Source organism: Diabrotica virgifera, chromosome 2, assembly GCF_917563875.1.
Source record: "Diabrotica virgifera virgifera chromosome 2, PGI_DIABVI_V3a".
Taxonomy (NCBI): Eukaryota; Metazoa; Arthropoda; class Insecta; order Coleoptera; family Chrysomelidae; genus Diabrotica; species Diabrotica virgifera.
The window spans coordinates 36,868,538-36,882,961 of record NC_065444.1 but is presented as its reverse complement, the minus strand read 5'-3'; the positions used below and the strand labels follow the sequence as shown (position 1 = coordinate 36,882,961).

Sequence of the window (14,424 nt, the reverse complement as noted above, 5' to 3'; positions counted from 1 at the left end):
TGATAAGTTACTGATGCGGAGGCGTGTTCTCCCATCGGACCTCGGGTCAGTGGCGGATCCAGAAATTTTTCTTTGGGAGGGGGTCATGGATCTTGAGGGTGATTTAATTACTTTCTCTGATGCAAGGCCACTTAGCCTTACCACCTCTAGGTAACTAGGTTTTCAATTATTTTTTCGATGAGCCTAAATTTTTTTTTTGTTTGACATCTCTCGGTTTTTTTTTGAGCATTATTGAATTGATATTTATTTTCATCTGGGAGGGGGTCATGACTCTCCTGGCACCCTACTTGGATCCGTCAGTGCCTCGGGTAGTATCATAAAGAGAGAAACACTTGAAATCAGAGAGCTGGATCACATCAAGGTCTATCTTAGCTCTGGAGATAAAAGAGAAAGTCACAGGAGAGGTGAATGGATACAAAAAGTCAGGAAGACGTAGAATAGTAATGATATTTATTAAAACATTAGAAATCTTAACCAACAATACTTGAAAGATTATTTTTTTACTTGTCTGCAAGTTAAAAATGGCGGAATAACGCATTCACATTTAGCTGCTCTTTCAACATTGTCATATCCTTTTACTGTAGTTTCAAAACCTTCTCCCAATTGTACTTTTTTCTTTCCGTATTGGCATGTCAAATCTAAAATCAAATAACATAGGTAGTTGTCAAAGATAAGATAAGAAAATGTGTATAATTAAAATGCAATAAAATAAACAAATTGACATAAAAAAGAGTTAAAAAGAGATATCTCTTTGAATATATTCCGCATTCTACCGATTATGCCTCCCTTACATAGTCGTTCTTCATTTCTTACCACTCTTGTCTAAATACTTGCTTCTGTGTGCCTGCTTGTTTCTTTATGTCATAGTCCCACCTTAAGTTTGGTTGTCGTGTTGGTCTCTTGATGCGTCTTGGATACCAGAGTGTAATTCTAGTGGACCATATATATGGCCAGTTCTTCTCGATAAATCGATTTTTAAGATTTGATTCTCTAGATTAAATCGGTGATCTGGATTTTCTGTCTGATTCAGTTTATTCTTTTGTGATCTCTCTTTGCAATTTTCGCTATTATCTCTTTCTTCAATGTCTAAGTTGCACAGCCGTATGAGCACAAGTCAATTTCCTTATTCTATTGATTTCGGTCAGTAAGAAGCCAGATTTATTTATTAATTGTCCCAGGTGTACATACTCGTCTATTGCGTGAAGTGCAGTGTCGTTTGTTGGAAATAGGCCCAACTTATTATACATGGAGTTCATGATCTTGTGCTATTTCCCATTTCAAATGGTTAGATGTACAAAGAGTGCATGTTAGTTAGTTACATAACATGTTAGAAGATGGCACAAAAGCCAAAATGATGACTTTAATGATCACAAACGAAAACAACTAAGTTCGTTTTCTGTCGTTTAAACTCAATCAAAATACTTGTTTTATAAAGAACACTTACCTGCAGACTTTTCTGCTTTGGGATTCACAGTAATAATTTTTTGCTCATCAGAGGCTGAAAATAAAAATAATCAGATTAATAAGACCAATTATTAACGAAAACTACGTACATGCTAAATCGACCGATTTTGATGAAATTTTGCATAGTTCGTCTTTACAGTATTCTTTCACGATTGAACGTAAGGATTTTCAATCAGTCAACTCGTTCTTGTTTTATACGAAAAAGATGCTTTAAAACCGATGAGAATGGGAAAATACTTTATCTACTCTATCTCATATATTATGCATACGTTTTTAGTTTGTGAAAACTGTCATTATAGATAGCAGTGCGTGAAGGATTTAAAGTGTGCGTGAAGTAACAATGTATTTTAAATGGGGTTTACTTTTTCGCACACTTTCATAACGAGCGATCCACAATTATTGGGATCAAAGCTAGCCGTGCAAAAAATTACTTACCTATGTCTTGTTTTAATCTGAATTTGTATTATTGGTTTATCAATTAATTTTGATTAACATTATAAAACATAAAAATTCAGTCAAAACCTTTAACACAGAACTTTAATCAAAAATAAAAAGAATTAACGAACAATAATAAATAAAATAAAACAATATGCTGTACAGTGGTACCTCGATTATCCGTCTCTCCATTAACCGTCACCTCTGTTAACCATCAGGGTATATACAGAAGTTGTATTGAGTACATAAGCAAAAATTTTAATGTAAAAAAATAAAAAAAGTTAATTTGATTTGTGATGAGGATCCAAACGGCTATCCATTGCTGACAGATAAAGAAATCTGAAATTATTTTGTATTTTGACAACGACACCCGACTTGGGCGTCGAAACGTTAATAAAATCATTTTTAGGTAAAATTGTGGCTTATTTCCCATTTGAATATACTTGAAGATAAAGAAATCGTTGAAATGGCAACAAAGGCTGACCAAACAGATTCAGAAGCTGACACAGACTTGGAATTTGACTGTAGCTATGTTGTTGAACATATTGTAACCGACAAAGATTTGCGTAAATAATCTAGAGAAGCTGCATCGCATATTCAATAATTCATCGAGTGGTACCTATTCTCCACAAGAAGAAGTCAATAAAGTAGATTGCATGATCTTATGCCGATAAAAAATTCAGCCGTCGCAAAATTTGAACCAACAGTAAAACAAACAAAGATTTCAGAATACATATTTTAAATTGATTCGATTGTACGAACACAATCTCTCTTATATTGTTAAACAAGCCATACAAATGAAATTTGAGCGTTGTACTATGAATTTTTAATTTTTTTAAGTTCTGTTAAGCGTCTTTTCGATTATCCGTCATACCCTTGGTCCGGTGCCCTGACGGATAATCGAGGTTCTACTGTATATTTATGTCCACCACCAACATCTCTACATAACCTAACTTTTCTTGTTAAGTTGACGTACACTGCAAATCTGCAAATGTGAGGTAAACTGGAAAGTATATCTGAATTAAGAATAGACATGCACTGTATAGCTATCTCTGTCGTTATAATCAAATATCCTTAACTCGCGTTGTCATGGTGATGACATTTGAGCAATAAATTACAACAGTTTTGACAGTTTTGTGGTTTGAAAGAAGTTAGAATTTTTAAATGTCAAAGTTCTATAAATTGTAGAATAGAAATGAATTCCAGTGACGAAGAGTTACAGTTTTTTTATTTGTTTATCGTCGATAAAATATTGTATGAAACTGTGCGTGAAGTACTTTTTGCGAACTTCATCTCTAAATATTGCGTGCGTTCGCAAAAAGCATACTTCACAAACTATTTCATAAATAACTATTTTCTACGGCCGTGCTAAAAGGCCACTTTCACGCACGCATTTCGTTTCCGAAAGTTGCACTTTCCCTCACCACAGTATAAAGAAGGACAGTAGAACCACTCTCACGTACGGATTTTAACAGGGAAAACCCGCATCCACCACTGGTGAATTACCAATTGCGTACTGCCGGTATTACTTCTTGAGATCAAAGTGCCAACAGAGGAGTGGTTTTACTGTGGAACCTCTATATACTGTACCGCACGGCGTGCGTGAAAGTAAAATTTCCCGCACGGCGTGCGGGAAAGTAAAATACCTTGTAATATGGCATTATAATATATTATAATACATGCAATAAACTAATATTTAGATATTATTTACTAATTTATTTCAAATTTATCTTATTGTGTTCATGTTTTAATGAAATTAGCGCCATAATTCGATGAAATAAACTTATTTTGACATAATATTTAAAAGTCAGATCAGTAGACAATTACAATGGTTTTGGATCGTCGTCATGGAAACCAATATCGTCGTCGTGGTAACCCATTATATTGAAAGTTTGGTTTTGACAACCTTGTCAAAGAATTAATTTGTGTATTTTTACTTCTAAATAAAAATTAATATAACTCTATTTTTGTGGCTTTTTTCCAAACGTACGGCCCTAGAAAAAATATTGTTCCCAACTCATGCGGAAAGTGTCTTCCCCGCACTCGACTGCTTGCCCGAACTCCGCTATCGCTTAGTTCGGGTCAACGGCAGTCTCGTGCGTGAAAATATCATTTTCCGCACTAGTTAGGAAAATAAGTATATTTATACTTATTTCGAAATAAACTTATTTTAAAGCTTTAAATTTCCTGTTTTTATCGATTCCCAAAATCCTTGTATCCGCATAGATTGTAACCTAAATTGCTAAAAATATATTATATAGTCCAAATGACTACAATTTGGCATGCTTTACAAGAAAATGGTATAGGTTTATGAACAGGAAGTCAGGTTTAAGTATCCAGAACAAACTTCTTCTCTACAGTGCGTCCATAAAGTAAGGAATAAATTCATTATTTCGTAAACCGGCGACTTCAAGGAAAAATCCCGAAACAGGTCGATTTTTATTTTTAAATTACGATTTTTTAGCACAAATGTCATACTAGTAACTTCATCCATCTGGGCGTGATGACGTAATCGATGATTTTTTTAAATGAGAATAGGGGTCATGTGATACCTCATTTGAAAGGGCATTACATTCTTTTTTCACTAATATAAACATATACATAATTATTTATACAGGGTGTTGTTTTGAGCACCCTGTATAAATAATTATGTTAATGTTTACATTACTGAATAGAGAATTGAATAACCTTTCAAATGAGGTATCACATGACCCTATTCTCATTTAAAAAAATTATCGATTACGTCATCACGCCCAGATGTATGACGTCACTAGTATGATATATATGCCAGAAAATCGTAATTTAAAAATAAAAATCGACCTGTTTCGGGATCTTTTCTTAAAGTCGCCGGTTTACGAAATAATGAATTTATGCGTTACTTTATGGACGCACTGTATAAGGCAATACTACAACCGGTCTGGATGTAACGGAATCAAATATGAGGAAATGAGTACGCAAAGGCTACAAAGATTCCAATCCAAAATCCTTCGTGAGGTCTGCAATGCCTTTTGATATGTGCCACTCATGACCATAGATATATATTATCATAGACAGAGTGTCACGTGTGAGCGAAGTGGCGACACCATCTTTTTTTTGTGGCTCAGTGCTGCTTCACTCTTACGCATAGTAAAGCTGTGACAGTAGTCCTCCCTTTCCGTGCCTATACCCCCTCAGTTTCTTGTTAGTTTCTCGATGCAATGTGCTAGAAAGAGATATCGCAAACCTGTCCAAGAGATCTTGTCGTCAGGAAGCGCGGAGGGTAGGCTCAGTCTATGATAATATGTATGTCTATGATCATGACTTTGACAATGCACACTAAATATAGGAAAGGGTGCTCACCACTGATTAGGGATGGCGGTTTTTTACAAAACACCGGTTTTCGGTTATTCCGGGTTTTTTACTTACGGTTTAACCTGGCGGTCATAACCGATCAAAAAAACCAATTATTCCAAAAACCAGTGTTCGGTTTTTTTAATGAATAGTCAATAACCATTAGGTTACAAAGTTACGTTTACACTGCACTTTAGTTTAAGATACTTCATTCGAATCAGTATCAATATTATCTATATCAATACTATTAAAAGAATATATCATATATAAAACGTTCAGTATGATTTTTAGCAGGGCATATCTGGATTCATTTCTCATAATATGTCTGAACTATTGTAGCTTTCGAGATTTGATTGTGATCTCGGTTATTCTTCATTTTTCTTAGGACCTCCTCATTTACGACTCGTCAGTCCACGAGATCTTAAGTATTTTGCGATCAAGCAACATCTCAAATGCTTTCAATGTTTTGCACATATCTTCATTCAAGATCAATGATTCAACACCGTAAAAAGGACAGAAAAGACGTAACATCGTCTCATTCTTTTATATCGAAAGCGAGGTTGTGGCTCTTGAAGAAGGCCCTCATCCGTTTGAAGGTGGATCTACCTTTTCCGATGAGAGCTCTTATATCCTGGTTGTTTATCCATTCTTCATTCCTTATGGTACCGTCATAGTTGTAGTTTATCAAGCTTACTACTGGGGTTTGGTTGATATAGATTTGACCTTCTGTTATCTTTTTCTTTCTAATTATCAAGAGCTTTGTGCTCTATATTTACAATATTCCACAATTTTGGCACACTGATAAAAAGACGGTCGATCTATACTTTCGATCTAATCCGTGTTTATCTTCCAGCCAATACTAGGTTTGAAGAATAATATATGTACTAGCTGTCTAGGTTATAGATGCTTTTATATCAGCTTATATAGACCAGGGATCTGTTTTTAGGTGCATGTGAGAGGTGGCATTCAGATTTTTGCGGATAAAGTTAGGTGATAACTTCGTTAATAATAATTGATTTATGCTCCTTCTCAAATATGCCCGGAACATTAATAAAAAAAAATAAAATATTTAAAAATTTCAAAAAATTTCGTTTTTTTTCTAATTTTTTTGCTTATAACTTTAAAGCGATTCATTTGGAATAAAGTCGTATAGGAATAAAACAAAGATAATTAAATTTTCTATCAGATGCGATTGGTTAAAAATGTCCTAATTGATCACCCTTGCTGCAAAATAGCAATAAATATAAAATAAGGGGGCAAAACAAGCCTGTCTTATTCAATGATTTTCCATCACTTAGGTTACACTTGGAACCTTCCTAATTCGCTTAGACAATTTTTTGTAATGTGCTAAAACCGTACACCAAATTTCATTAATATTGACTTACTAGATTTTGAATAATAATAATTTTGCAATCTAAACTTTTTTTAAAAATTAAAATTTTTTAAAACCTTGCACAACAAAAACTAGAACATACAAAGATTTGTACATATAAAGATTTTTTTACATATAAAGAAGCACTCCACCTATCTAATGCACTTTACAGAATTGAAATCGGATTGTTTAAGCAGCCTCAGCAATGTTTTAACGTTATAAACAATTTTTTGGCTTATAAACAAATTAGTCCTGTGACCAGGAGGGGGTGCTACGGGCTCCTTTATTTAGATGGACTTACCCAAGATTTTTATGTATTTTTTGACCCGTAGAACACGATTTTTTTGGGTAACAGTTCATCCGGATGTCGATAAGATTGTTATAAACAAAGAACTTGAGCAATTACACAACATCGATTTTTCGCAAAATAAAACATTTTTTTGTATTTCTTGGGTAATTCTAAGCAAAAAATGTTCTTACAAGTTTTTTCGTAGGATGCATAGTTTTCGAGATAAACGCAGTGGAACTTTCAAAAATTCGAAAAATTGCAATTTTTGAACGCGAATAACTTTTGATTAAAAAATAAAATAGCAATTCTGCTGACAGCATTTGAAAGTTTAAGTCAAATTATACCGATTTTAATTATTTGCATTGCTAAAAATTAATTTTTTTTATTATTAAACAAAGCTATTTGTTTATAAGCCAAAAAATTGTTTATAAGTTTAAAACATTGCTGATGCCCCTTAAATAATCCGATTTTAATTCTGTAAAGTGTATTAGATAGGTAGATATTTATATTCTCTTTATATTTAAAAAAATTAGACAACTTCTAAATGGTCTACTTTTTGTTCAGAAAGATTTTAAAAAATTTGAACTTTTTTAAAAACATATTGCAAATCTATTATGCAAAATCTATTAGGTCGATTTTAATGAAATTTGGTACACGGTTTAATTATGTTACAAAGAATTTCCAAGCGAATTACTAAGGTTCTAAGTTCCACCAAAGTGGTTAAAAACATTGAATAACAACAGGCGTATTTTGCCCCCTTATTTTGTATTTATTGCTATATTGCAGAAAACGTAATACGTTAAGACATTTTTGACCAGTCGTATATTATACAAAATACAATTATCTTTATTTTATTTCTGTACGACTTTGTTCCAAGACGAATCGTTTTAAAGTTATAAGCAAAGAAAGCAGAAAAAAATCGACGTTTTTCGAAATTTTTAAATATTTTAATTTTTTTATTAATGTTCCGGGCATAATATTTGAGAAGGAGCATAAGTCAATTATTATTACTGAAGGTGTCACATAACTTTATCTGCAAAAATCTGAATGCCACCTCTCACATCCAAAAATAGACGTTTTTTCACAGATCCTTACTGGTCTAATAGAGGTTTGTGTGTAAATATATGAGAGTGGATTAATACATATTATATAATGGACCCCATAATATATAAATAAACTTCCTCATTTTTTCTCTGAACTGATTATTTTTTGCAGAGGTAACTTATTCGGTTTTTCACCGGTTATTACGTTAAAAATAAAAAAAACCGGTTATAACCGGGACAAGAAAAAACCGATTATTCCGGAGTAAAAAACCGGTTTTAGGTTACAACCGATAGGTTTTTCCCATCCCTACCACTGAGTGTAGCTCCCACTGTGTCATTTTTTCTATCTCTGTCAAGCATATTGATATAACACATTGCAATAACTAAAGGAAGTTAAAAAAATGAAAACTATCGATTGGATAATAAATGAGAAACACTGTTAGTTAGCATCCACAAAGCTCTTGAGGGCAAAACAGCTGGAATAAAGGTAAATGGAGTTCCGATTAACGACATTAGATATTATGTGGATGACACTGTCATCTTAGCCGAAAATATTGGGGATCTTCAGCGGCTGGTGACCAGAATAGAGGAGATTGGACAAGAATACTGTCTAACAATTAACGTCAAGAAGACAAAGTTTATGAGAATATCGAAACATAAATAACGAAAATCTCTTCATAAACGGATCTAATGTCAAGCGAGTCGACCAATATGCATATCTTGGAACCATGATTAACTCCACAGGTGATTACTTCCAGGAAATCAAAATCAGAATAGAAAAGGCTAGAGCAAATTTTAACAAAATGAGAAAAGTGCTTTGCACACACAAGAGATTTGAAGTTGAAGCTAAGAGTTACATTGGCTAGGTGCTACGTTTTCCCGACTTTGTTTTATGGAATGGAAGCTTGGATCTTGAATGCGGCATCAATGAAAAAACTTGAATCATTCGAGCTGTGGGTGTACAGAATAATTCTAAAAATATCGTGGACAGAACACGTCACAAACAAAGAGGTTCTGAGAAGGATGAATAAAGAAATGGAAATCTTAAATACCTACAAAACAAGAAGATTAGCAGGGGCGTAACAGAGGCCCCCGCAGCATGAAGCTTGCGGGGGGCCCAATATATCAGGGGCCCCATCTTGTCATCTTATATATGTAAAAATGTGTTATTGTTATATTATTTTAAGCATGCATACGCAACGTTTTTTAAGCAATGCTGTATTGAAATTGAAGTTGCCTATCAGATGGACATGTATGAAAATTTTACATAATATATTCGCTGATAGTTAGTAGTGCACAAAGAAAGTTGTTCATATCATACTATGTAATAATGTAATCATTTATTGATTTTCGTTCTATTTTATTCTATTCCAATAATGATGAAAACTGTAAGTTGTCATAAACAAAGTGCATGAATAATAGCCCAATAAATGACCGTTTTGGAGTTTTATCAGCGTCACGACGTATTTGCTTGACAATTTGCGACAACTCACGATCCGAAGGGGCGTAAAATAATGTCAATCTAATTTTTAAATGCTTGAGTGTTATTCGGTAAAATTATTTCATGAATAAAACTGTTTTTTAAATTATTTTAACTAATATGTTAATGATATCTTCGTCTGAATATTTGCTAAACTTTTTCATGGTGTTCTATTTGACAAATTGTAAAACATTAATTGCCATTAATGTCAATGAATGTTCATTTTTGCGTAGCAACGAAGGACATCTGACGTAATACTTGACGGCGGGAAATTATCGAAAAAATTTCCGCTGTAATTTTTATTCTTTTAGGTTTCAATTGGTCAGAATCTCTATGAATGAAATAATCGAAAAAATATTTTTAGCAAAAATGTAGCTTATAAAAGAAATCGACACACTAAAAGCAATGTTGTAGTGGTAGTGCATGAAAAATGGTTGTTATCCGTCCAACTCCGAATCGAATATTTCAACGTGAAATAACCAAAAAAATGAAGCACTTTTTTTTTGAGTTTTTGAAATGTTTAAAAACAAGCTTTATTTTTATTTTTTATAAAATCTTTTTGTATAGCGTTTCATAGCAAGCTTCTAGTATCAAAACTAAGCGAGCGAGCTCAAAATAAAGTTAGCCCCTTTTTTTGCTAAAAAAAAAACGTGAAAATCTCTCCCTATTTAGCACTCCAAATAAAATTAATCGTTAGCGCTTTACCATTTTCAGGGTTATTTCACGTTGAAATATTCGATTTGGAATTTGGATAATAAGAACAACTTTTCATGAGCTACAATTTTGCTTTTACTGGGTCAATAGACTTAATTTTTATCATTTTTTATAAGCTACATTTTTCTTAAGAATATTTTTTTCGATCAAATACTTACTTTTTGAGTTATTTGCAACCATCTGAAAACGTGTCTATTTTGTTAAACAATAAACATTTTCACTCCTAAATAACTTAAAAAGTACTGACTTGATCATTTCGGCGGTGACACAGAAAATTACACGGTATCGCCGTATTTCTCGTTCATTTAGTGGGCTATTACACATATAGTCGGTTCGCTAACCTCAGACACAACTGGCTAGTGATCTTATAGTAGGTATTTTTTTTTTGTTTTTGGTCAATTTTGCCAAAATTGCCAAAATTGCCAGTTGTGTCTGAATTTAAAGAACCGACTACATATCCCACATAACAATGATGTTCGCATCATGTTCTAAGCATATCCTGCCAACATTCGTCGAAGTATATCCTTTTTAGTATATGCGTAGTACAAGCATAGCATGTACCATAAAAAACATTCTAAATTTCATGTTCTTTGCATGTGCTTCGAAGAATATTCTTGCACCGAATATACTGAGCACATTCGTGTACGTAGTATCTCGGAATGTTCGTAAAAGTTTATTCTTAGAATATACCTTAATCGAATATTCTTAGTATATGCGTAAGTATATGCAAAAGTATATGCTTAACACATACTTGTATATACTTTTAAAATATCTTAAAAAGAATATACTGTATGTACCTATAGGAAGAAGAATAATGTTAGCCTATAGATTATCAACTTCGCGTTAAGAATAATTAATCAAATTTAGGTATTTTGGTAGGTACTACTGAACTATCTAATTCATCATTTTTTTAAACCGTTTTAATTGTATGGTAAAAAAGTTTAAGACTTAATTCTATTGAAGAAAAATGAGAAATTCTCGTTTCGTTTTCAATTGAAATGAATACACCATTTTGATTTGAGTTTATACCATAAAAATATTTTTACCTATAATTTTCGGGAATCCGGAAACGGCCATTCATTGTTATTCTGACCCTTGCATTGCATATTTTATACCTGCACAAGGGAAGGGGGTAGGTAACAAAAAGGCAAAATATGAAAATAGTTTCCAGTACAGTTAAGGCATTTATGTCTACGCTGTGAGGAAGAAGCGACTGTATTTCTAGCTACAAGGACTAAAACATTTTAAGAACATAAAAAGCAGCTTCAAAATAATAAATTCATATTGGTACTTCAATATTTCCTAAATACCTAGTAAGTAAAAGTATGTATAATGTATATAGATACCTATAAATTTTAGTAATTTACATACATATTATATTATATATTTGGCTATTATATAATTATATAAGCAGTATTTTTATTTTGATGTGCACATAATAACTAAATATATTACTTATATTTTATATATAGGCTACTTACCCATATAATATTTATTATACATAGGTACCTATATAACTAACTAAAGTTTATACATTTTATACTTACTTTTTACGTAATATTGTAGAATGCAATAACTATACATTCTCATATGCAATTAGAATATGTAAATATAATATATTAGTAGAACCTAGGATGAGATTGGGTGATGTTGAAAACATACTTCTGAGAAATATAGCACATCCTTGGAATATTCTTCCCATATACTAAAAATATGTGCGATAGTACATTCTAAGTATATACATAGAAGGTATATAGCACTTCCTTGGAATATTCTTCCCATATACTAAAAATATGTGCCCTAGTACATTCTAAGTATGTAACTAGAAGGTATATAGCACTTCCTTGGAATATTCTTCCCATATACTAAAAATATGTGCGATAGTACATTCTAAGTATATAAATAGAAGGTTTATAGCACCTCCTTAGAATCTTCTAAAAAGTATGTTCTTGGTATATACTGAAAAGAAGTGCGGTAGTACATTCTAAGTATATACATAGAACGTTTAAGTACTGTAATGTAGTATATACTCAGAATATGCTCTGCACATTCGCAATGGTAATTACGCATATTCTAAGTATATACTTTTTCTGAAAAGTATGTTCTATGAATCTACTAAGAACATGAAATTGTTATGTGGGATATAAGTTTCTGTTACACATGTCGTATTTAGTCATTTTTTAAGGGGCCCCATTTCCAATTATGCGGGGGGGCCCCGACAGATTTTGTTACGCCACTGAAGATTAGGATACCTACCTCGGACATATTACACGTGGAGAGAGATACAACTTGCTCCAATTTATTATGCAGGGAAAGACTCAAAGAAATATAAGCATATGGAGACGCAGAATATCATGACTGCGCAACCTGAGAAAATAGTACAGATGTACCTACATCAAATGAACTTTTCAGAGCGACCATCTCTAAAGTCCGAATAGCTATGATGATTGGCGACCTTCGTCGCGGAGATGGCACTTGAAGAAGAAGGCTGTTAGGTACGCTGATTGGGTGAATATAAGACCAACAGCTGCTTAATATTAGTTGAAGTTACGAATACTTACGGCAAATCCAACTGCTAGGACAACAAAGAGTCTCTCCTTCGAATTCTGAATAGTAAGGTGCACAATAGCTGGAAACTTCTCTTTGTTTCCTCACTTGGACATTACAAAATTGCCTCCTGCAGTGAGGAGCCTCTAACTTTCCGTTAAAGTTTTTAGGACAAACACAATGGGTACACGTGTCTTTTGGGTAGAACCGCTGACCTTCTAACACTGTCTTTCCGTCAACTTCGCAATTGCCAGGCTTGTCTTGAGCTAAAACGTGAAGAATTTCTTTAAAAATGGTGAAAATGAACGATTATTTTTAATGAATTTCGATACGAATTAATATAACAGTTAACAATAGTATATTACAAAAGCCTTTTTGTCCTTTGATGATAAAGTTAAATTCAGATTTTTCATCATTATAAAAATAATAATAATGATAAAAAAATAATATTGAAAATCATTTGGAAAATACTTCTAAACCTCATGATATGCAAACTGAGATTGACAACTCTCCAACAATAGATGAAAATATTAGAGAGACAATGCAATAATTAACACATAAAGAAATTATAACTGAAACACTAACAAACATCAATCCAAAAAGGCACTGGGGTATGACAATATGATAAGGAAGAAAAGCCTAAAACTAAGCTTTGAAGAAACATCTTCAAAAAGCAGCCCAGAAACTGGGCAGCAACCAAAAACAACAACAACAACAACAACCAAAAACACGTAGCAGTTTTGGTTGTGTTTTTTGTTGATACCAATATATTAGCAGTTGATGATGATGGAATTAAAACAAAAGTTGGAAAAGGCACTCAATGAGGTTAATGCATGGAACAAGAAATGGTGTATCAAACTATACACACCTATACATACCTATATATTTCACCAACAGAAAAATAAATAAAACACCAATAGTATTAAATGGCAGTACCATACAATATTCCAGTACAGAAAAATATCTGGGCATGTTTCTAGATGTTAAGCTAAAATGGAAAGAACATATCAAAAAGAAAAAAAGAAAATTAAACATCAAATATAGAAAACCGTACTGGCTCCTTGAAAGAAAATCGAAGCTGTCAATACAGAATAAGCTCATGATATATAAACAAGTACTGAAGCTGGTAAGGACATATGGCATAGAGCTCTGGGGATGTGCCAGTGCGAGTAACATCAACATGATTAAACGTTTTCAGGATAAAGTACTGAGGAACATTATAAATGCACTCTGCTACATAAGAAGTAGCGATCATGAATGTATGAATGATTGAATGAAGTAGCAGCATGAATGCATGAAGGAAATATGAAGACATACTTCATAACCATGTAAAATCTTAGCACTCCTTGCCCACTCCAAGACTGCCTCGTACTAGGGGTAGTTTTTTTTCTAATCGCTATCAAAAACATTTAGATATACGCATTGCAAACTTGATAGCACAAAAATCACTAAAAATTGGCGTGTTTGGATTGCACACTTGAACTTATAAAAAGTACTTACGGCACATTTGTCCATCAGCGCAACATTGGTCCAACTTGTATTTTCTGTAACAATCTTTTTGAAGGGGAAATGCTCCCAACCATTCTGGACAATCTAAAATGGCGCATGTGAATTTTCCCCTAAATAAAAATAAAGGAATATTAGTTCAAATAATAGGTTTTTTTGTATTTGGTAATTTAGGGAGAATTGTATGATATAATATATGCATATGTACCTACAGTGTACAGTGTGTTAATTTGAACAGGTACCA

The 14,424-nt window shown here is 32.9% G+C and overlaps 1 protein-coding gene across 3 annotated transcripts in view; it reads right to left on the bottom strand.

Moving 5' to 3' along the window:
• Positions 1-429: 429 nt before the first annotated feature.
• LOC114327410 (uncharacterized) overlaps positions 430-14,424 on the bottom strand; it is a 76,610-nt gene continuing 62,615 nt past the window's right edge. For all 3 annotated transcript variants that reach the window (XM_050642542.1, XM_028276019.1, XM_028276020.1), the window contains exons 3-6: positions 14,175-14,293; positions 12,689-12,940; positions 1,445-1,498; positions 430-638 (exon numbers count right to left, since the gene is read on the bottom strand). In XM_050642542.1, the coding sequence (XP_050498499.1) occupies positions 493-638; positions 1,445-1,498; positions 12,689-12,940; positions 14,175-14,293 (571 nt within the window). In that variant the 3' untranslated portion in view covers positions 430-492. The remainder of the gene's footprint in view (positions 639-1,444; positions 1,499-12,688; positions 12,941-14,174; positions 14,294-14,424) is intronic.